At 33.2% G+C, this 24,930-nt stretch overlaps 1 protein-coding gene across 1 annotated transcript; it reads right to left on the bottom strand.

The window, feature by feature from the left end:
- Positions 1-4,742: 4,742 nt before the first annotated feature.
- LOC110689919 lies at positions 4,743-5,563 on the bottom strand. Its single transcript, XM_021866745.1, has 2 exons — positions 5,333-5,563; positions 4,743-5,078 (listed from the first exon to the last, which is right to left on the bottom strand). Exons 1-2 carry the CDS (start codon positions 5,443-5,445, stop codon positions 4,862-4,864), a joined length of 330 nt encoding a protein of 109 aa, XP_021722437.1. The 5' UTR covers positions 5,446-5,563; the 3' UTR covers positions 4,743-4,861.
- Positions 5,564-24,930: the final 19,367 nt, after the last annotated feature.

Consider the following 24,930-nt stretch of genomic DNA (forward strand, 5'->3'; position numbering starts at 1 on the left):
TTGGGAAAGAAGCTCTAACAACTTGAGCTATTCTCACTCTCATTTCTCAATTAAAATTAGGGTTCATTGTCAAAAAATTAGGTTTACGAAATTGGGGGATTTGGGGTAATTGAATTGTATTACCTAATTTAGGGTTAATGTGGGGGCAACGTTGTCGTTTTACCTGGCTTTTTTTGGTGAGAAATCTTATAAAGTGGGCCCCTTAACCGGAGATTTTTGTTGAAAAACTAAATGTGATAATGCTACTCAATTTTTTTATGTGTTTTTGTAGTAGTTTTTTTTAAAATAAAAATATATAAATGATAGTTGTTCTAAAAAATGATCAGTTTAAATGATACTCCGTATTTGTTGGAAAAATGGCGGAGCAAATGAGCAATGCCACACAAATATCCTAATTGCTAGGTTCACCTAATTGATTGATTTTGGTACATTTAAGGGTTCAAGGGTTGGTAAGCAAGGGAAACGATGTGAACAAAAAAAAAATATATTAATGATCCTTATTCCTTATATCATTGTATGTAACTCGTCTTTAAGGTTGCTTATTATTTTCTTTAACAATTTTAATAGCATTTAGTGTAATTAAGAGCAATACGGACGCTTTATTATAGAATAAAACTTCTTCAAAAAATATTAATGATCCCTATTCCTTTATCATTGTATGTACCTGAGCGATGCACGGTAGTAATAATAATTTTCCCTTAAGTAATTGTGATATAATATAAAAAATTGAAGTAACTCATGTGGGATAGACAATTGCAATGCACATAGAAAAATAAAATAATAAGGCAAAAATTATTAAAACTACAATCGAGGGGGAAAAAAAAAAATTATTGTTGATTAGTTGTATTGAAATTATTTAAAAGTAGTTTATTACATTAATGATGCATATTATTCCCAATGATCTATACAACCTAGTGATTACATGACTAAAAAATTATTTATAAATGCCTTTTAATAAACATCAAAATATTAATCAAACAACAAACTAAAATCTATAGTAAAACTATTAGCGGAACATACATGTAAATATATAATTTACAAATAATATATCACCTTTATATTTAATAAAATAATTTCAATGGAAATAAATACTACTTGGATCATTAAAGAAAATAATAATCCATCATTAGGCAGAACTAAACTATAATATTAGTAGCACATTTTCTATTTATAGGTTGATGCTTTACATGATATCGTCTATCACTCTTTGTTATTATATGTGTGTGTGTGTTTTTTGTTTTTTTCGAAGGTATCCAATGATTGCAATTTGATCATTCTTTCTTTATTGATTTAAAAGTTTATTTGTAAATGTTAACTATTTATCCAAAAAAATTAAAAGATACACAATTAGATGTCACTTGTCACTATGTCCGACGTGTCTTTTATTATGCAGCTTAATTAGGAATGTTAAATGTAATAAATTTATCATCTCAATCAAATGTTTCAGCAAAAGATAATAATTTATATTGTATTTTACTAAGATATTATGTTTTAGAATTACATAATAACAAAAAATTGATCGATATTTTACATTTTCCTAGAATTAGATATATGATATAATTGTCGAACACAACATTTATTTTATAGTCATATCTAATACTCCATTAGTCTAAGAAACAAAAATTAAAGGTATTTGAAAAAAAATAAAGTGATATTTTAAAGTAATTTCTTTAATATGAATTATATGAATCAATATCATTATTACTTTTTTGTCAAATTTCAATAATACTCCGTTTAAAAGATGTCCACGCGGTAATGATAGCTTGTGCCTTAGCCAGTGACTCACTTTTTCTATAATTAAAAAAGAGTTGGAATAATATTTTAGGTAAATGTGTATGGAAGAATTGAGAACACGAAATAAAAATAAAGGAATATATTTTATATAAAGATAATATTTAAGATTTGGAATAATATTGAATATTATAGTTGTAATATACAAATATTCCAAAAATAAAAGATTTTTTGCTAAAGGGGGAAAAGAAGTTTTGGAGGGAAAAAAAACAACACTAGGAAATGACACGTGTCATGTCATTTCTGATGTCTGTTTTAGTATTATGTTATTGATTGATGATATATAGCCATATAGGAGCAATTCATCGTCTCTAAACTGCCATTTCTTTCTTACCCAAAAAATTAATAAAAAGAGTAATTTTTTACTTGATTACCATTGAATTTTCTAAATTTCCATTGCTATCGTAAATAGAAGAATATACAATGAATACAAGACAATGGCAGCAAAATAAATTTATTTGAAAAAATTTACACACATTACAATTACATCGATTTATAGAACTCTAGTATGTAACAGGCAGGGGCATATTTAGGGTAGGTTCATTGAACCTACTAAATTTTTGGTAAAAATATATATATATATATTTTTAAAAAAAAACCGAAAAAGAAAAGATATACTTCGTATATAATTTTGTCTGCATAACTAATGTAGGAAATGCAGTGTGGCCTAGTGGTGTTTTAATGTTTACCTTTGTGTGCCTCTTAGCTTACTAAGGAAGGGGTTCCATTCCAAGTACACTACTAATGTTTTTGTCCCTTTTCCTTCAACTAATTCTCTGAGCTCCTAATAATTTTTAGCATTTTTAATATATATATTTTTTTTTCCTTTTGTTTCAACTACTTCTCTAAACTCCTAATATCTGAACAAATCCATCAAAGACTAAAATAATAAACCCCGTTACCCTAAGTTTAATTTCTTCTCCAAAGTATATGAAAATCCGAATGCTTTATTTTTTCTTACCCGAATTTATACACACACACATACATATATATATATGTTATCCGTTGTAATTCGGATTTGAATTTATCTATTAAAATTTAATTTATATATACTCCCTCTGTCCCATATTATAGTTCCTGTTTTCCTATTTTGAATACCCAAAATGTTGTTCTTGTTTCTAATTTTGAATAGTATGTAAAGAACATTATACCCTCATTTTTTTTTTTAACTTTATTCACTGAACTTCTTTATTTACCCTTAAATTATCCACTTGCATTGTATTTTTTCCACTTTCTCTCTCTAACTTTTGTCTATAATTGTACATTTCACTTTTTTCCCTTTAAATTATCCATTTGCCTTGTACTTTTGTCTAACTTTTTTCCACTTTTAATGTACTTCATCCACTTTTCCCTTTCATTTCTTAAATACCTTGAAAAAACATAAACAAGAACTATATATTGGGACGGAGGGAGTACTTCTTAGTTCCTACGTTCGATCTTTTTTAATTGCAACATTTGTACACACCCTTTTGATCGTTTTTTGTTATTCATATGTTGGAAAATGTACATATAGTCAAGTGGGATTTTGTTAGATTCGTTTCGGAAAATATTTTTATGATATCAACTATTTCTAATTTTTACAAAAATATTACTCAAGATATTTTAGTTCACAATTTTTTGTATGCGGCCTGCTGTACCGTGCGACAGAGGTTACTCGATCGAGTTACTCGGTCAGGGGTTACTCGAGTTGCCGGGGTTACTCGAGTTTCTCGTTCAGGGGTTACTCGAGTTGCCGGGGTTACTCGAGTTACTCGGTCAGGGGTTACTTGAGTTGCCGGGGTTACTCGAGTTACTCGGTTAGGGGTTACTTGAGTTACTCCGGACCGAGTAATCCCTCAAGTAACCCCTAACCGAGTAACCCCTCGAGTAATCCATGATCGAACCCCTTGAGTAACCCCTGACCGAGTAACCCCTCAAGTAACCCCGACTGAGTAACCCCTCAAGTAACCCCTGACCGAACCCTCAAGTAACCCCTGACCAAACCCTCAAGTAACCCCTGACTGAACCCTTAAGTAACTCCTGACCGAATTACTCGAGTAACCCTTGATCGAACTTTTTAAATAACTCCTAACTTGAGTAACCCCTGACCGAGTAACTCGAGTAACCCATGACCGATTCTCCCTTGACCGAGTAACTCGAGTAACCCCTCAAGTAACCCTTGAGCGAGTGAACCCCTCGAGTAACCCCTGTCCGAACCCCTCAAGTAACCCCTGACCGAATAACTCGAGTAATCCCTGAGTGAATAACTCGAGTAACCCCTAACAAAATAACTTGGGTAACCCTTGCCACACGGTGTGGCCTGCTGCACCAAAAAGTTGTTGATTTTAGTTATAAAATGAGCATTAGCAAGTGTGAAATCACCAACGTTGCAATTAAAATAACGGAAAACCAATATATTTTTTAACGATTTCGTACCCACACTTCTGAATTCCTGAATACGCCACTGGTAACGTCCACGTCTTATGCTATAAGATGTCAATTTTTTTTTAACTATACCTCTTTTAAACATGATTTCCAATGGGCGTCCACATAATATAGTGTTAGCAATTATTACAAAGATTGAATTCTATTTATCGGTTTAGTTTAAAGGCATTAATTGAAATAATACTTTTACTTTGGACCAAATTGCTAGCTCACTTGGCGGTTTTGTCCAATATAAAACCGACCATTGAGTTAGCGGATTTATTAAAGATAAAACCAATAATTCAACTGGAAACGACCATTTTTTTTTACTAATCCGGTAATTGAATTAGCAGTTACCTTAATTAGAAACTGCTAAATGAATTAGCTATTTTGTGTTGATTACTTAAATATAATATGTTAATATATCTTGATGACGTGGACAATATATTAAGAAATATATTAGAAGGGGCATAATTATTGAAATTAGAGGGAGCAAGCATTAAAATCAAACATTTTAACCATAGTAATAGACAATTTAAGGAAATCAAGTATGAATTGACAATGGATTCTCAATTTCAGCACGTTTTTGTTGCTTAAATATATAACAATTGGTCTAAACTATAAAGGACACAAGATAACTAATTCTAAGAACAAATTAAATGACTAATTAAGAAGAATCAAATTTGTAATATTTATCAACAGAAAGAAGTACATCCCAAGTGCAACTAAGTCCTTTAGGAATAGTAACAAGATCTCCTGCTCCAAATTCAACATAATCTTCTGTTGTTGACCCTTTTTTGTAAACTCTAACTTTGCCTTTCACCATATAGCATGTCTCTTCTGCATCAAATTTCAGCTGATACTTCCCAGGTGAACATGCCCATCTTGTATAAACAATGAACAAAAATAATTAGATGCGCCGAAGTTATGACAATTTTCTCTCGAGACTAAAACATAACTTATGTAAATAAATAAAATAAGAAAATTTAATATTCATTAAAACAAAACAATATCTTAGCGCGTTTAAATGTTGTGACTAGTAGCTACAAGAAGAATGACGCGTAATTTTGTCATAAATTTCCATAAAACATATTTAAAAGAGATGAGATCAAAGGATCAATAATAAACAAAAACTTACTTGGGCCAAGATTTAATGCCTAGCTCAGATAATTTTGATTCAGAGGGATTTTTTTCAACAATAATTCCAAAGTTTTCTAGGGAATCATCTGATTTGGACTGATTAGCTGCCATAATAAATCCAACTTAGATTAAAGTTTTGATTTTTGTTTGAGAAGAAAGCTTATTTGGTTGAGATAAGATGAAGAAGAAAGAAGAGGAGTGATGGTGTAAGTGGGTTGTAAAAGAGGTGTAATAGGTACACCATTAATATATGCTTGACTTGGTAGTTGTTACATCCTACTTTTGTCCTTTTTCACATGGAGGATTATTAATCTTTGACCATGAATAAATAATTTGCACCTAGTTTTTGAACATTGATGAATGATATAGACACCTAAAAGAAATTCTAGAATATATTATTGCCCAATTTATAAATATCTATGGCATTTATATTGGGTCAAATGTTGACTATTTAGTGTATTGATATATAAAATTAAAGTTAAAATTAAAAAAGGTTTATATTTCTTTGGATTTCAGATCATATTAAATTTCACGTTATTCTGAACCCATAATTAAGGATATGACATTATTTTATAATTAGATAATTAACTAGATTAGTGTCCGTGCGATGCACGGTAGTAATAATCTTTTTCCCATAATGAATTTTGATATAATATAAAAATGGGGTAACTCATGTGGGATAAACAAATGCAATGCATATAGAAAAATAAAATAAAACTACAATTGAGAAAGAATTTTTTTTTTTTATTGTTGATTAGTTGAGTTCAAAATATTTAAAAGTAGTATATATTATATTACATTAATAATGCATATTATTCCCAATAAAACTATATAATCTAGTGATTATATGACTGAAGATTTATTTATAAATGCCTTTTAATAAACATCAAAACATTAATCAAACAACAGACTAAAATCTACAGTAAAACTATTGACACAACATACATGTAAATATATAAATTATAATTAAATAATACATCATCTTTATATCCAATAAAAATAATTTCATTGGAAATAAATACTACTTAGATCATTAAAGGCAATAACAATTAATAATTAGGCAACACTAACCTATATTATTAGTAGTACATTTTTAGTTTATGGATTGATGCTCTACATGATATCGTCGCTCTTTGTTATTATATAAAATTGTGTTTGAAAGCTATCCAATAATTCTAATTTGATCATTGTTTGTTTATTGCCTTAAAATTTTATTTGTCGATAATAGCTATTTATCCAAAAAAAAAAAAAAAAAAAAAAAAAAAAAAAAAAAACATAAGAATATGTCACTTGCCACTATGTCCGACGTGTTTTTTAAAATGCAGCTTATTTATGAATGTCGAATGTGATAAAATTATTATCTCAATAAAGTGTTGCAGCAAAAGATAATAACTTTTTTGTATTTACTAACATATTAATTTTTTTTAATAATGTAATGACAAAAAATTGATTGATATTTTACATTTTTAAATTAGACATATAATATAGTTGTCGAACATAACATTTAAGGTAATGTTTCAAAGTAATATCTTTAATATCAATTACTTCGATATAAATCAATTTTATTATTACTTTTTCGGTAAACTCAATAATGCTCGTTTAAAAGATAATTATAAAAGAGTTGGAAAACTATTTTAGGTAAATGTGCATGAAAAAGTTTAGAACACAATAAAAAGGAATACATTTTATATAGAGATAATATATAAGTTTGGAAAGTATTATTATAGTTTTATTATAAAAATATTCCAAAAATAAAATATTTTTTGCTAAAAGGGAAGGGGGAGTTTTAGAGGGAAAAAACAGCACTAAGATGTGACACATGTCACTCCCGATGTCTATTTTAGTATTAAGTTATTGATGATAAAGCGTTATAATATGTCCTTTGACCATTCTTATGGTTGTCTTGATACTCTGCCAAATTTACAAAGTGGAATAATTTATTCATGATAAACAAATTCTAAGTTATGAATCCATTAAAAAAAGTTATAATACTTATTTTTCTTTAATTTTAAAAACATGAAGGACAAATAATGTAAATGACATTCAATCTTATGTCTTGAATACCAACACTTTAAGCAATTAAGCTTGATGATAACCATATATGCCCTTATTTACAATTATGTATGGCATTTATTTTATTTGGTTTGAAAATATCTCTTACATTAGTATTGGGTCAAATGTTGAAAATTAAGTGTCTTGATAAAAATAATACACATACATAGGGGTGTTCAAATTAAAAAGAGAAAATACAAGTTGATATCCTATATTAATAAAACTTGTTAATATCAAGGGTAAATTTGTAAATTTAGCAGCCACAATAAGGGTAATTTTGTAAATTTAGCAACCACACCCCTTTTCTCTCTCCTCTATCACCACCGTACAACCTGTCGCACCACTTGTCGCTTCACCAGCCGAACACTGACGACCTTTAGCTTCACCAGTCGACCACCGCACGACCTTTAACTTCAACAGTCGACCACCGAACATTCTCTAGCAACACCAATCGACCGAGCACCACCATTTGACCGCCGAAACACCACAAGTACAAGCGAATCCCTTTCCCTAAGGGGTTTGTATGGGCCCAATTTTCATAATTTGCTACTAGGGTGTCTATTGTTTGGTCGGCCGGCCGGCCGGTCGCTTTAGATACGTGTGAAAGGAATTGTGTCCTTCCAACAAGTGTATTATTCCGATAGAGGGTTCAGAATTATTAGAAAGCTAATTCTTCAGTGAGGTCAAGTGATCGGAATGCCAAGGTGGAGCCTGCTTCCGAACAATAATATTAATGTATAATTAATATTACAGATTAATCTTGGCTGAACCCTTCGGGTCGCACCCCAATCGAGTAACCGATCCGAGACGACGAATCAATCCGAAGGATTAGATGAGTCATTAGAGTATTTCAAACAAAGACGTCGGATATCGAGCTTAGAGCATCAAAACCGAGCGTCATAAGTCGAGTTGAATTTAGAATTCGACGAGACGAGAAATCAAGCAAACGACAAGTACGAGCTAAGCCGTAGCCTTGCATTGGCCTAGCCATGCGAGTGCTAGGCTAGCTTAGGCCACCAACTGCATCACAAGGCCATGCCGCAAGCCAAGCATGCATGTGCGTGCTAGGCTTGCTGTCCGAGCATGCTTGCGGGACTGGTGCACCTCGTCGCACGCAAGCTAGCAGCTGGCGCGCCATGCGTGCTAGCATGCTGGGCCTCGCACACAGCCACGCACAACTGCTGCTAGGAAATGCCCAGCATACGCAACACATCAGCAGTAGCCCACATTACGTGCGTGGCTTGCTTGCTGTGTGCATGTGTGTGCGGGCTGGCTAGCTAGCCCAGCCTTGGTGCTAGGTGCCAGCTAGGTAGCCTTGGTAGCCAGCCTGCCAGCCAGCTGTGCGTGGGCCAGCTCACGGTCAAAGAGGGGACCGGTCTCGGTGGCTTGCTTGGGGAGCAAGGGGTGTTTGCCCCCCTAGTGGTCCTCACCTAACCCCCTTGCTCACCATTTGCCACTTGGCGCTTGTTGATTCACTTGCACTTTAATTTGTTTTTGAATTAAAATAAATTGACCAAAGTGCATTTTCACCAATTCTCCCACATTGATGGGTGATTGGAAATCAAGGCTCCCTTCCCTATAAATACCCATCTTTTGGGATTGGGAAAGGACACTTGAGTTGAGAATTTTAAGGGATCTCCTTGAAGAGAATACCTTAATTGTAATACTCTAGTTCTTGGTCTAGCCCCGACTAACCTTCGGGGTAGGGACCGTTCGGGTCGGGTCTCGAGGGTGCGAGCCGTCGGAGGCTTACGCACTTGCGAACCTAGAACTTTCAAGTACGAGCTCCTAGAGAGAGCAAAGCACGCGTCAAGGGTAAGATTGTCTTTTCTTCTTTCTCTCTCTTTGTTAATTAATTATGTGATTGCATGTTTAGTTACATTAATTTGTGTGCGGGTCTTGGGCGGGTTTCATTCCGCGTAGTGTCAGACACTACGAAACCCAACAACGTGAAGGTGGTCGATCTTGGGCATAGCCATGGGAATAGAGGAGAGAGAAGGAAGTAGTGGCCATGGGAATGGAGGAAAGAGAAGGAAAAATTGGCCAAGTTAAGGGAGGAGAGAGAAAAATTGGTGATATTAACATGATTTTGTTAATATAGGATATTAACCTGGTTTTATTTCCTCGTTCAAAAATTGGTCCTGACCAAATTAATCGGTCCGGTCTCTGGGTCGAGAAATATATTTTTTGGTCTTCGGTCCGGTCTGGTCCAAAACCCTATAAAAACTGGTCTTGGACCAGACCGAGTTTTTTCTTAAATTTATGCATATAACCTTTAATAATGATTAACATTATCCTTAACAAGTTTGGAAAACTTTAGTCGTATGAGCCTTTTTAACTAAACATAGAAAAAAAAGACGTTAAAATATTGTTTTTCCTTTATTTTATTTTTTTCGAATTTTCCATAAATTATTTAAAATTTAGGAATTTTTTTTATAAAAATTCTAAAATCGGTCCAAACCGGTTCGGTCCGAATTTTGGAACGGTTTTTCCTGTCTGGTCCAGGTTCATTCCTAGCTTAATCGGTTCGGTCTTTGGTTCTTGAAATTTAATTTTTCGGTCCGGTCCAATCTTGGACCAATGAACAGCCCTACACATACATATCTGATCGGAATTAAAAGCCCTTCCGACGGATTTTTGATTTAAAAAAAAAAAACAAAAAAAAAAACAAAACCCTAAGAAACCCCGGATTCCCCTCCCCTCATATATATCTCATTTCTCTCTCCTCTCCTCTCATCCTTTCCACCTCACATCTCCTTCCCTCTCCTCTATTCTGATTTTCTCATTTCTCTCTCCTCTCCTCTCATCCTCTCCGCCTCTCATCTCCTTCCCTCTCCTCTCTTCTCCTTCTTCTTTTTTTGTTTGTCTTTCCTTTCTCTTTCCTTTCTCCTTCTTCTATTTCCTCTTTCATTTTCAATCTCAAATTAATATTGGTGTTTTATTTTTCCTCAATTTTCGTCAAAATCTTGCTATGGGTGTTCGGATCAATCATCACCGGCGAAACTTTCTCCACCGACATCAACACAACCACCAACATGCGGGCAGAGCTTCACGGGATTCGTCAAAATCGAGACCCACAACCGAGTAACCGACATTTGAAGAAATTTTTTTTTGACTTTTTTGTTTTGTTTTTTATTTTTTTTCTGATTTTGATTTAGATTTGTATAATTTGTTTTTTTTTTCGTGTTTTTTTTTTATTTTTTTTGGATTTTGATGTTGTATTATTGAATTTGCTTATTAGATCTGTTTTTTTAATTTGTATATTCATTTTTTCTGTTCTCGTATTAGATCTGTGTTTTTGTTTTTTGTTTGGATTTTGATTTTGCATATTCAATTTTATATTATTGAAGCGTACTCGATTTGTTTTTTCGTTTTTTTTTAATTGTTTTTGAATTTTCGTTTTTTTTTTCTGGGTAGAGGTGGTGGTTGTCTGAATTTGGTTGTATTGGTGGTGGGTTGTGGGTAGTTGTGGGTTAGGGGGGTTTCGTGGGTGGGGATTTGGGTTGTGGGTGGTGGTTTGCGGTTAAGGGTAGGGGGGTGGGCTTTGGTTTCGTGGGTCGGGATTTGGTTTCGTGGGTCGTGGGTTGTGATCTGGGTTGTGGGGGTATTGTGGGTGGTGGTCTGAGGTTGAGGGTAGGGGGGCAGGGGGTGGGCTGGTGGTGGGGGTTTTTTATTTATTTATTTTCCGACGGAATTTTCCGTCGGAATATACCTCCTCCGACGGAATATTCTGTCGGAACATCTCCCCCACCGACGGAAATTTCCGTCGGAAAATCCTACTGTGACGGAAATTTCCGTCGGAATCTTGCGACGGATTTACATGGAAAGTCAACAAAAGCGTCGACAGAACAAAATCCGTCGAAAATTCCGTCGGAATTGACCTTTCCGACGGAATAAAGCAAAATACCTACAAAGGGTCTTCCGACAACGCTTTCCGACGGAATTCCGTCGGAAATGGCCGTTTCCGACGGAATTTAATGGTTTTTCGACGGATTTTTTCCGTCGTTGATTGCCTGTTTTCTTGTAGTGCATTTGGCACACCCCAGTCCACGGCACGGCACGACCCACGTGCCTGGCGTACCGGGCCGAGCAACGGGCCGCCCACTTTGTTTTTTTTAAATCGATATATTTAAATATTTTATTAATTTATGTTTTTTATTATTATATTATTATTGTTCTTTATATTTTTCTTATTTTTAATATTATTTTAGTTCTTTTACTTATTAATTATATTTATGTTATTTTTATTATTAATATATTATAATTAATTTTATTTTTTATTATTATACATCTTTAATATTATTTAGCAAAAAACAACAATGCATATAATTAAAAAATTAACTAGTGCGATAACACAAGAATTGATGAATAACTTATTTTATTATACGTTGCTACGATAAATCGATAATACAATAATTGATAATGATAAAAATCGTGCAATAATTGATGAATAACTTAACTTTTTGCTTATTTTATTATACGGGGTTCGATAATACAAATAATAGATATAATTAATAGTATGTAATCTAATTATTCTTCTTGTTCGTCTTCGTCTTCTTCTTCTTGTTCAAGTTCATCGCCCAATTGAATTGATTGGGAACTGGTAGAACCGACGTTCCTTCATTGTCGTCATTTTGTGCATAAGTACGATCTTGGGAGCGAGTTTCGACATCCAACCAATCCTTGAAACAAACACACATTTCAAGTGTTTCGGGTTTTAGACATGTTCTTCTATCGTTTAAAACCCTTCCTGACGCACTAAAAACTCTTTCGGAGGCAACGGAGGAGACTTGGATAGCAAAAATATGACGAGCTATTGCCGCCAAAATTGGATGTTTCATGCTTTGTGATTTCCACCAATCAAGGATGTTGCGGCCGTACTTCTCTTCGTCGTCCATGCCTTTCATAAAGTCGTAACTTAAGTACATTTGCAATTCGAAACATCGCTTTGTGTTATTCATAAACTCTATATAAGGCAAAAAATTGATTGGTCACATTAGTTTAATAAGATTCAACATCATCTTCAAATTCATGCATTGAAAATAAATATCAATTAATAAAAATGTGCCATCATACTTTTGCCTTGGATCTAATATAGAAGCAAAAATATAAATCATAGGAAGAGTAGTTTAATATTTACGCCTTTTTTCCTCCATCGATGGAAGATATCCATCATAATCGTGTTGTGATCGGTCGGTCGGTGTTCATCAAAACGTTGTGCAAGTAAACATGCATTGCTAAGAAAAGAATGAGCACATTGTTAATGGACCCTTGTACTCGATTGTCATACTCAACATTTCATATGTGGAGTTCCACCTAGTTGCACAATCCGTTTTGATTTTAATACCCTTTATCCTTTGTTGCCTGCAAAAAGTTTTATATTTTTCTTATTTTTAATATTATTTTAGTTCTTTTACTTATTAATTATATTTATGTTATTTTTATTATTAATATATTATAATTAATTTTATTTTTTATTATTATACATCTTTAATATTATTTAGCAAAAAACAACAATGCATATAATTAAAAAATTAACTAGTGCGATAACACAAGAATTGATGAATAACTTATTTTATTATACGTTGCTACGATAAATCGATAATACAATAATTGATAATGATAAAAATCGTGCAATAATTGATGAATAACTTAACTTTTTGCTTATTTTATTATACGGGGTTCGATAATACAAATAATAGATATAATTAATAGTATGTAATCTAATTATTCTTCTTGTTCGTCTTCGTCTTCTTCTTCTTGTTCAAGTTCATCGCCCAATTGAATTGATTGGGAACTGGTAGAACCGACGTTCCTTCATTGTCGTCATTTTGTGCATAAGTACGATCTTGGGAGCGAGTTTCGACATCCAACCAATCCTTGAAACAAACACACATTTCAAGTGTTTCGGGTTTTAGACATGTTCTTCTATCGTTTAAAACCCTTCCTGACGCACTAAAAACTCTTTCGGAGGCAACGGAGGAGACTTGGATAGCAAAAATATGACGAGCTATTGCCGCCAAAATTGGATGTTTCATGCTTTGTGATTTCCACCAATCAAGGATGTTGCGGCCGTACTTCTCTTCGTCGTCCATGCCTTTCATAAAGTCGTAACTTAAGTACATTTGCAATTCGAAACATCGCTTTGTGTTATTCATAAACTCTATATAAGGCAAAAAATTGATTGGTCACATTAGTTTAATAAGATTCAACATCATCTTCAAATTCATGCATTGAAAATAAATATCAATTAATAAAAATGTGCCATCATACTTTTGCCTTGGATCTAATATAGAAGCAAAAATATAAATCATAGGAAGAGTAGTTTAATATTTACGCCTTTTTTCCTCCATCGATGGAAGATATCCATCATAATCGTGTTGTGATCGGTCGGTCGGTGTTCATCAAAACGTTGTGCAAGTAAACATGCATTGCTAAGAAAAGAATGAGCACATTGTTAATGGACCCTTGTACTCGATTGTCATACTCAACATTTCATATGTGGAGTTCCACCTAGTTGCACAATCCGTTTTGATTTTAATACCCTTTATCCTTTGTTGCCTGCAAAAAGTTTCCATTCCTGAAATCTCATGTTAGAGCTGTTAATAGACATAATAGCATATATAATTTTGTGATAAAATGGACCAATTGCTTGGGTTCCATCCTTCACACACAAGTTTAGAACATGACAAATGCATCTAATATGAAGTGCAGCTCCATCTAATATTACATCGGTCAATTGTGCTTTAATTAAATTTACACTAAATGTCATAGAAGTTGCATTATCAAAAGTCATAGACATGATTTTAGACCTAAGATTATATGAATCAATAGCTTGCATTAAATGATGAGAAATATTAAGACCGGTGTGGGGGTATTCAAGAATTTTAAAATGGATAATGCGTTTTTGTAATAACCAATCAGTATCCAACCAATGACAAGTCACACACAAATAGTGATATCCGTAACCACTATCCCATGCATCAGCGATCAAAGAAACTCTACAATTAAGATTACTCAATTCATCATATAATTAACTTCAATTTATACTCTTGAAAATATTTCATGGCAGCCGAACGGACAGTTTTCTAGAGATGTTTTTGTGTTGGGATTGTAATGCTCGATTAATGTAATTGTTAAAGGGATCATTTTCGACAAAAAGAAAGGGTTGTTCGGCATGTACTAACATTCTCCCAAGCTCATCCCTATCTCTTTCATAATTATAAGTGAAGTCATGTGGATGGAATTGAGAAATTTTGGGTTGGGTTGGATCACTAGATGGTTCACCACATTTTTTTACATGTCTAGTAAGGTGTCCCGTCCCTCCCTTGGTTTCGGTCGAAATTTTTTTCTTACATGTCTTACACTTGGCTTTGGTTCCATCTCTACTTAATTGAAAATGTGTCCAAACATAACTCTTTTGTTTGGTAGCGACTTGTTCCTCTCTGCTACACCATTCTAATGTGTTTTGGAATTTGTGTGTTTGGCATTTGGGTAGATTGTTTACTCGACCCGGCGGCATGTGTTTGACTACCTTGACTAGTAGGATAAGAAAATTCATGTTGTGAGTTGTATAAATGAGGTGAGAATTGGTTTTGTTGAAATCCCGAACTAGACATAGTCCAAGGAGACATTGTCAAATTGTTCAAATCCTCCCATGGTTTGGGGATGAAAGAAGGAGGTGGAAATGTTCGGAATGGGCATGTCAGGGGAGGGCATTGAAGTGGTTGAATTTGGTAATTCCCTACTAGTACTAGTACGTTTTGACTTGGCTTTCCTAGAGGAGGAGGAAGGGTTTGGGTTTGATGCCATGATTAATAATAATAACAATAATAATAACAACAACAACAACAACAACAACAACAACAACAACAACAACAACAACAATAATAATAATAATAATACAAATAATAATAACAATAACAATAATAATAAAAACAACAATAATAATAATACAAATAATAATAACAATAACAATAATAATAACAACAATAATAATAACATTAACAATAATAATAGTGACAAGAACAATATTTATAACAATAATAATAAATTAATATATAACAATAACAACAACAACAACAATAATAACAATAACAATAACAAATTAAAATAACAAATTAAAATAACATTGAGTGAGATTTTACAACGACGCTTTGATTGCTTTCCGCTAATTAATTTTCCGAACTTATAATTTTTTTTTTATAATAGAGAGAATTAGACAATTAAAGATTATATGAGATTTTTTTTTTTTTTTTTTTGAGAAGTTGAGATTATAAGAGAGTAGGAATTAGAAAATAAGAGATTTGAGAATAGATGAGTTGATGAATTGTGGAAAAAAATGGAGGAAGAAGTGGAGTATTTATAGGAAAAATGATGAACTAACCATTAGAGTGGTTGTTGGAATACAGTCGTTTATGGCTGTTTGAAGCTGCGGAAAGTAGCCGTTATGCACAGGTCGTGCCTGGCGGGCCGCGTGTCGTGCTGGGTCGTGCCTGGCTGTGCCGCGTGCCGTGCTCGTGGGCCAAGCGACCGTGCCGCCCACCGTGCTCGTGCCGATTTATCAAAATTTTGTTCACTGCTGGGCCACCGTACCGTGCCTATGGCGGGCTCGTGCCGGGCCGTGCCACCACCGTGCCACCACCGTGCCGTGCTCGTGCCGCCTGCGGGCCGGCACGACCCATTCCCACCTCTATTTGTAAAGTACTATCTTTGTCTCTGAAAATTCTTGTTTTTAACCCTTTATGAGAAATAATCACTATCTAATTAAAAAGGACTTTTAGAAACAGATGGAGTAGCATATGTGGAAATTTAAAACAAATTCTATGATATGAATTCATCCCTACCTTATAAAAAGTACAAGATTACTCTTATGAATAGTGTGCTGGCAATTATACCCTTCAAAATGTGTATTTACATATATACCCTCATTAATATGTACAAGTTTTTTCTAATCAAGAGTGTTTAGACAATCATATCCTCTAAAATATTTATTTACTTATTTACCCTCATTAATGATAAGTAACGTTTTTTTTTATTCTTAACATTTATACCCTTATATATATATTTATTTACATATTTTCTTGCTGACAACGACTAAATTTTTTATGTAAGGTCAAATCGAAAGAGTTTCGGATATTGCTAGCTTAGCTGCCCTAATTTTTATAAAATTATGATGTAAAAATTTGTCTCTCTCTCTCTCTCTCTCTCTCTCTCTCTCTCTCTCTCTCTCTCTCTCTCTCTCTCTCTCTCTCTCTCTTGGTTATTGAAGAAAGACTTAAAAGCATATAAGATACACCTCACTAACTCTATTATCAGAAATTCGACTCACTTTATTCTCCTAACTCTATTACGGAAATTCGACTCACTTTATTCTTGTTAATTGTGACTTGAAATCTAGTACAGTGGCAAAGGGCCGAATTCAAACGCATATATCTCTTAATAAGTAATGTTGAGGTGATTCAAGTTAGAGGTTATAGCTTGTTTCAAGAGCTTTCTATAGATACGTCATATGCCCAATTCCGTTAAGAAACGATAAAATTATGGTCGTTTTACGAATGACTTTCAAAGCTGGGAAGGGACACGGGCGTGCTATGCCTTACATAGCACGTCTGTGCCTAGTTGGGTGAAACGTTTTTAGCTTCCTATTTTCGGGTACGCTTATGATAGCTACTAATGCTATTCCTTGGGGAATGATTTAGGGTTTCTTTTAAGGTTTCCATATGTTATGTAAGGAACCATTGGGTGGACAATTAGAAGTGCTCACATTGATTAGCCTAGCCAATTCAAGCCAATACATAACTCCTCTTGAGAGATTTTGTGAGATGGAGAAAGTTATATCTCCTTTCTCTTGTGTATCCTCCATGAAAGCTAATAAGAAATTACTATCCCTTATTACCATGTGGACGTAGGTCTAATTTGACCGAACCACGTATGTCTCTGTGTTCATCTTATCTATTTTCTACTTTATTTCTCAAATTTAGGTTTTATATATTGTTGTCTATGTTCCGCGCATATCAAACACATAACCTAAATCAATCGATCCTCAGCTACTTCCTTCCTAACAATTCTCCTAACTATATTATTGGAAATTTGACTCACTTTATTCTAGTTTTGTCAAACTCCAATCCCATTATTACCCTTTATATAAGTAATCAAATCTATCATATTAATAACGAGAATATACAGGTTTATCACCTTGATAAATAAAATTGTTTATCAAATGACAAAGCTCTATATAAATCAACATCTTTTAATTAAATATCGAGCCCACGGTTGTTGATATAATTACAGACATGTCATGCTGACTAGATATTTTTGTTGATTTATTTACGATTATGCCACTCGATAAACGAATTTTGTTTATCAAGATGATAAATTAGGGCTCCTCGTTAATAACAAGTTGTAGTCAAAGCTTTATTGTTAGAGCATAGTAAATCATTAAATTGATCTACATTATTTAAACGGAAATATAATTATAAGTAGTATGTGATAAATCTTTTCTTCGTTCTCAGGGTGAGTTTATCCCCAGACTCGAACCCAGACTTCTGACTCTACCACATCAACTTTCCACTAATTTTAAAATACTTTTTTATTATTCAAATTCATACAAGACTTTCTCCAAATTTACACATTATCCCAAGACTCACTTAATCCTCTTCAAAATATATTTATTTTTTTTGTAAAATATCTTTAATTTTTTTAAAAATTATTGTAAACTTTTGGTTGGTGAGGTGACCAATTTTCATTGGCAACCAACCAAAAGATGGCAGCATTTGTTCCCTTACAAAGTCTTGACATGGGTTTGGATTTTCCAAACTCCATGCAAGAGACTCACATGAGTCTTGAGTGAGTTTATTGCAAGAATCTTGAGCAAGACTCATGTTGAGACTTTGCTCAAGACTTGCAATAAACTTACCCTCACTTTTCGGAGAATGCTTCCTCGAACACCAAAAAAGATGGTTTCTAAATTGAGGTCGATGTCATTCCAACATGCGGAGATGAATGCATGTCTTGAAGGTCTACAATGGGGAGCAATGCGTTTACTACATCCTGTCACAATTTACACGGATTCTGTTTCTCTGGTTAGGATGCTAAGGACGATACAATCACAGATGTCAGTCTTCGATGGACAGTTGATAACATTCGCCGAGGTAGGAAGGCATTTGCATGGTGTAGCATCCACAAGGTTCAGAGGGATCGTGTAAACAAGGCGCATATATCCTCGCAACCACTCTAATAATAGTTTATCTTCTTTTGTCAAACAAAAAAAAAGACAGTCGGTATGAAGCACCTCAATATATGATGGACAACCTATGCTGATAGCCATTCTTCGTAGTGCATGCGACCCATCGATGGGAGGCCTACTAGCCTATTCCAAATGCGAGGAAAACTCCATTTGTCATTTTCAGGTAACCAGTCAAATAGGCTCTGTATAAGAAAATAAGTAGTAAACTTAGAATTATTCAGAATTAATAAAAAGGTTGAATTATTTATGAAGAACGGGGCAAACATTGGATTATTGTTATTAAATTTTCCTTTTTTATTTTACTCACAATGCATTTTCTTACACGCACCCACCTTTAAAACCACTTATATGGCTTATATTCACTTGTTCTAACCATATGAGTGTGCGTTACCTTTTTTCAACTTTTACTAGATTGCTAATTTAAATTATACATTGACATTTAACTTAAACTTGTAGTGGATCATTAGATGTAGTTGAAGAATTTTTTTTTTTTTTTTTTTTTTTTTTTTTTTTTTTTTTTTTTTTAACTTGTGCTCATGGGCTCACAATAAAAGCCTAAAAGATTTTGTATGATAAAATTATTATTATTGTAAGAAATAAAAATGAGAATCTTTCTATGCATATGTGTAGGGAATATTTTAAACACTCAACTTTGAGCCCCACTGTGATCATGCACTTAAGTATGGTGGCGTCCAAAGGGAAATATGTAATCCCCCATATTTTTAGAGTAAATTATAATATATTTCTTTATTATTTAAACGAGTATTTTATTTCGTTTTCATTAAATAAATTATTTTATGTAAAACTTAATTAAATTAATAGGCACTAATTGAATTTAAATTTCCCTTTCTACATGCCAACTTACTTTGGCAATAATGTTAGTAGCTCAATTTTAAATAAAGAGAACTTAAACTCCTATCTAAGCCCAATCTACAAATCCCTACTCCCACTTAAGTTTGGAAACTAAGCCCACATGCACATATAAAAACCCCAAAAACTCTCAAATCCTCCCCCCCCCCCCCTCATTCACGTAATTCCCTTCTCCTCTTTTTCCCCTTATTGCTTCACTGTTTCACAAGTAAAAAAAAAAAAAAATCCTTCGCTGCTGCTGCACACCACCACTACCGCCGACCACCACCACCGATGTCCCTGCTGTCGCGCCACTCTGCACCACCACCATACAGCACCAATTCACCCATCTCTCTCTTCTTTCTTTATTTTTTTTCTTTTCTTTTGTTTTGCTAAGTTGATTCAAGTTTTAATCTTTATTAAAATTTGTTCTTAAATTGTTATTATTATGACTTGATTTTGCATATAAATTACAAAAGATTATAAATTTGTGACTTTTTCTATAATTAATTTAATGACAAAAATTTCAGATTGGGTTTAATCAAGAATTAAGGGTTTAAATGTTGATTTTTCATAGTTTAGGGTTTAAAACGTGTTAATTAAGTTATCTAATTATATTATGTGTAAATTATGTTAAAATTCAATTATTTTGATTATAAATTAATTTTCAGATTTGAACTATGTTTATTTTAGGGTTTAAGTTCGTGAAATTTGAAGGTTTAATTGAGTTTTCATGAAACTGATTGAATTTTAATTATATATTTCAAGTTTAGATTGTTGTATTCGATCATACATTCTACTATTAAATTAAATTTCCAGATTTTTAATCTTGGTTTTAAAGGTTTTAAATCATGGTTTTATGACAGATTTTTAGGTTTTTAACATACTAACCTATTACATAATGATTATTTCAAGTAGAGATGTCTATGAGGTTGTTTCATAATCTTAAACTAAATTTTCAGATTGTGTTCTTATTTTAAAGTTGCTGGAATTTCATGTTATAAGCTATATTTTCATGATTTTAGCATATAAACTTATGGTTGAGCTATTAAATTATCAACTTTGGCTATTGGGAACAATTTAAAGGCATTATTTCAACGGTTTAAGGGGTTTAAAAGTAGTTTAGTATTGCTGTAAATTATATTGCTTGGGTATTGATTGAATTATTATTGTTTGGTTTAGGAGAGGACTTTGTAGAGGCGATTTCTAGTTCTTAAAGTGGCTAACCAACTTGTTTACTCAAGGTACGTACAAGGATACGAAAACCTTGACTTTAGAAGCATGTTTAAGGACTCGGAAAAATTTAGAATCATGTTAGGAAAACTTGTAGATTGGTTGAAATTGATTGGTAGTGAGTTTAATTGATGATTAATGTGATGATTAGTTTGATTCATGTATGAGAAATGTGTATTGATTTATCTTGTAAGTATTATTTATGCCATAACTCGCAAGATGAGCTAAGAGGCAAAGGTACATAAATATATGGAATGAATTATCTTATTACTTGTTCATGTTTATGAATTGGAATGAGTAAAGGGAGAATTAAAGTCCTATGAGACAAGGTTGAGGATTTGAGGTGCCTTATGCACGTAAGGTGTTTATACACCGAGGTAGTTAAAGGATTCAATAATAAATATTTTTTGTCACTAATAAATCAAGAATTGAATTGGAAATTTGAATTGTTTGAATGATTGATGTATGATTGGTTGTATTGTTTTGCATTTGAGTCATCACCTAGTTTAAACTTGTAAATCACGTAAAGTGCAAGATGGATGAGCAATAAAACTCTGGATTTGTGCACATCTAGAGTAATGACAAACAAGGGTTGGGGTACACGGGGTATTAGCCGTGCACTTATTTAGAGGTCGTCTGATCTACAAGTCTCTTGTTTTCAAATACTTTTTAAAACTATAAGGAGTTAGATGAGATCTCATACTAGCTATGGCCACGGAGTCGCGCCCGTCTGTCATTGGATGTTTATTGATGTTTCCAAAAAGAGGCATGGGGTTTTTCTTTTATTGATGTTCCGAAATGGAGTATGGGGAGACAACCTTGTCTATTGCTTAATCCAATCAATAAATGAAATGAATTATTGTTAGTAATTAGTGAAGTCTTAGTAATGTTAACAGTCGAGACATGTGTTTGAGTCAATAATTAAATTGTGTGTGCTGATTGATTATTAGTAACATGCTAGGGATTCTTTGTTACATTTCGTAGCTTATATGTACTCAGCATTGCTGATTGCGTGCTTTTGTGTGTCTTTTTCTTGGTCATGGCCTTCGCCTTTCAATGACCCTGTTATGATCCAATTTTTACACTTGTAATATTGAGGAGCAGATTAATCACAGGTATTTGCGTATAGAGACTTGCATCAAGTGATGGGAAATTGAGTGGAGAGTTAGTCTCTATTAGAGTTTTTGTTTCTCGCATAAACATTAAACTTTCCAAAACTCTGGTTGATTTATTTACTATTTTTGTTGGGTTTTGAATAAGGGCCTTAATGGTTCGACTTGTAAGATTTAATTTGATTTTGAAACTTATTTATAACTGAGTTAGTTTTTCCGCTGCTAAATTCTGAGCTAGCTTTAATGTTTGAACACGTGGCGGTAGCACGTCAGTAATTCTCTTGCAATTTATTAAAGTTATTTACAGGTTTTTAAGAGAAAATTATTGGGGTGTTACAAAAGAAGCTAGAGATAAAAGAGTCGCCAACAAGTTTTAGGAACTTGTAAACCGTTCACGGGTGTGAAGGTTACACCCCATTCACGATCACGGAGATCGCTAATTCCATAGTAGTCCGGAACCATGACTGGATATTCGGGGATGATGGTACGAATCCAATCTAAAAGAGATTGAACCCACCCTAAATCGGCCTCTACTTAATTCTTATGATATTCATGTGCGCTTTCCGATCAACATACAATCAACAAGTTAATCCTAAACCTGTTTATTCTATGTTGGTTGATTATTATTGCATAAATAAATCTATTATTGGCGATCACTTGAATTAAAATCATATTAAACCTAAATCAAATTATTAATTATCTTATTAAACGTGATTTCAAGTATAAATTCCCTTTAAAACCTGCAAGAAGGGCGTGATCAAGCAATAGTAAGAATATGAATAAATAATCAAGCAACGTAATAAAAACTATAATTGACACAACAAATCATCATCATCATAATAAAGCAATATCTCCAAAATAATATTAGCAAGATCCTAGGCATGATACTAAACGGATTAATAACAAACCCTAGCATGTCACTAAACAATAAAAATCAAAGCTTTAGCCTAAGCATGATACTAGAAAGCATGATATAAAATAACACCCTAACATGATACTAAAATTATAAAAAACATCCTAACATGATACTAGGAATTAAAATAATATTCTAAGCATGATTTCTAGATTAAAAGCAAGGAATAAAGATAGTAATCTACTCCTTTAATGCATCGTATCTCTTTCTATCAAAACAATACACACGTTAGTAACTTCAAGAAAGAAGTAAATCAACAAACCAAATAAATCAAATAATAAATAATTGAAATAGAGATTTGGGACCAAACCCTCAGAAATATCAACCTTTCACGTTGAGGTCGAAGGCAACTTTGAGAAGGGCTTGGAGTATTCAAGTCTCACAAAGGTCGTAAGGTGTGATGTGTTTAGGCCAAGGCTAAGAAAGAGAGAGAGAGAGAGAAGCTTAAAGCTTAGAGAGGGAGATCAAAATGATGATTGTTGGTGATCAAGCTTGTTGATGATTGAAAACGGGGAAAACAACCCTATTTATAGGAAAAAACGATGGAAAAGATTAGAAAAGAGTCAGAATTCGACTCGGAGTAAAACATCTTTCATCGCGTAACGATGGATCCATCGCGTCGCGATGCTTATATCGCTGTGCGATATTTCTATCGCTGCGTGATGCTTTTCAGAAGATAAGATCCGTACGGAATCCGACTTCCAATCAAATTGGGTTAGTCGAATATCCGTACTTATCCTTATTTTATCATAATTAAACTTATTAAAAACACATGTTTATCCGATATAAAATTCTTAGTCTTTCTCTTTTCAAAAACAGGATAGATTAGAACCTTCTAGAGGATTCTAGAAGCTAATAATAAATCCTAAGGGATTTAAGACTCAGAACAACCTTCTAGATAATTCTAGAACCTTGTAATAAATCCTAATGGTTTTAGAAATAGAGTTTAAGATACATGGACCCTTCACATGATCATTGGGTCGTAGGTAAGGCTCGATTTGGACCCAGTTTAGAATTTTGGCCATAACTTTCTTGTTATAACTCGTATTTGGGCTTATAATATATCGTTGGAAAGATCTTTTCAAGACCCATTCAACTATACAATTATTGGACCCAGATTATGGATAAAAAACAACTGGTTTGGACGTTTTTATTAAGATGACACGAAATAAATGATTTTAAGGACACGAAATGAACTATTTTGAGTTTAAAGGCACGAAATAAAATGATTTTAGATTAAAACATTTAAGGAAAGGTTAAAATGGTCAAGGCTTAAGGGATGTTCACGAGACTCTTCAACTCTTCACCTAACTTGATAATCAAAAATATGAAAGGTATTTATCACTGGGTTTAGTTTTTGGGGAGACACAATCAGGTGTCTACAATATGCAGGCCATGTTTTATTTCCCTTAAAAAATTATTATTAAGTATAAATAATTTCATTTTAGTAAAAATAATTTCATTTCAATTGATATAATTTCGTTAAATATTCTCAGTTCAATAAAAATAAGTTAAGTTCAGTAAAAAAAGTAAAGTTAAATAAAAATAAGTTAGTTCCGGTACTCTTCAGCTCATTTTCACTGAAATTAAATTATTGATGTGGAATTATTAGGGAAAAAAATGTAATTCAACAACTATTTTGTTTTTTTGAAATGTAAGGGACATCCCTCCTAGAATGTGCTTGGTGATTGGCCTATAGCCTAACGTTTGGAAGTCGGAGAAATAGCCAACTACTCTAGCCTCCTATATTTCACATACTTCTCAGAACTAATTTGCATGTGTTCAACCAACTAAGCTATCTACCAAACAAAATTCAACAATTAATTGATCCGTACAAATTGTTATATGTGACTGGCTATACCGTGTGGCCAATTGTCATGGGGGTTACTTCGTTAGTGTTATAAGAGTTACTTGATCAATGTTACAGGGTTTATTTCGTTAGTGTTATAGAGTTACCCGATCAATGTTAATGAGGTTACTCGGTCAGTATTACAGGAGTCACTCGGTCAGTGTTATAAGGGTTACTTTACTCTATTACAAGTCGTCACATATTGTGGCCAGCCGCACACAAGACGAGCTGATTTTTTCGAACATAATCGGATTGTTAGGAAAATAAAAAAATTGTATTTGAAGTCACGTGCAATGCACACTCTACATAAATAAATTCGTACACCATATTAGTAAAGTGA

The sequence above is a fragment of the Chenopodium quinoa genome, unplaced genomic scaffold, assembly GCF_001683475.1.
Source record: "Chenopodium quinoa cultivar QQ74 unplaced genomic scaffold, ASM168347v1, whole genome shotgun sequence".
NCBI classification, from domain to species: domain Eukaryota; kingdom Viridiplantae; phylum Streptophyta; class Magnoliopsida; order Caryophyllales; family Amaranthaceae; genus Chenopodium; species Chenopodium quinoa.

Coding starts and splice junctions, on each gene's coding strand:
- LOC110689919 (XM_021866745.1), bottom strand. CDS start 5,445: ATGGCAGCTAATCAGTCCAAATCAGATGATTCCCTAGAAAACTTTGGA. Junction 5,079..5,332: donor GGCATTAAATCTTGGCCCAA/GTAAGTTTTTGT, acceptor TGTTTATACAAG/ATGGGCATGTTCACCTGGGA.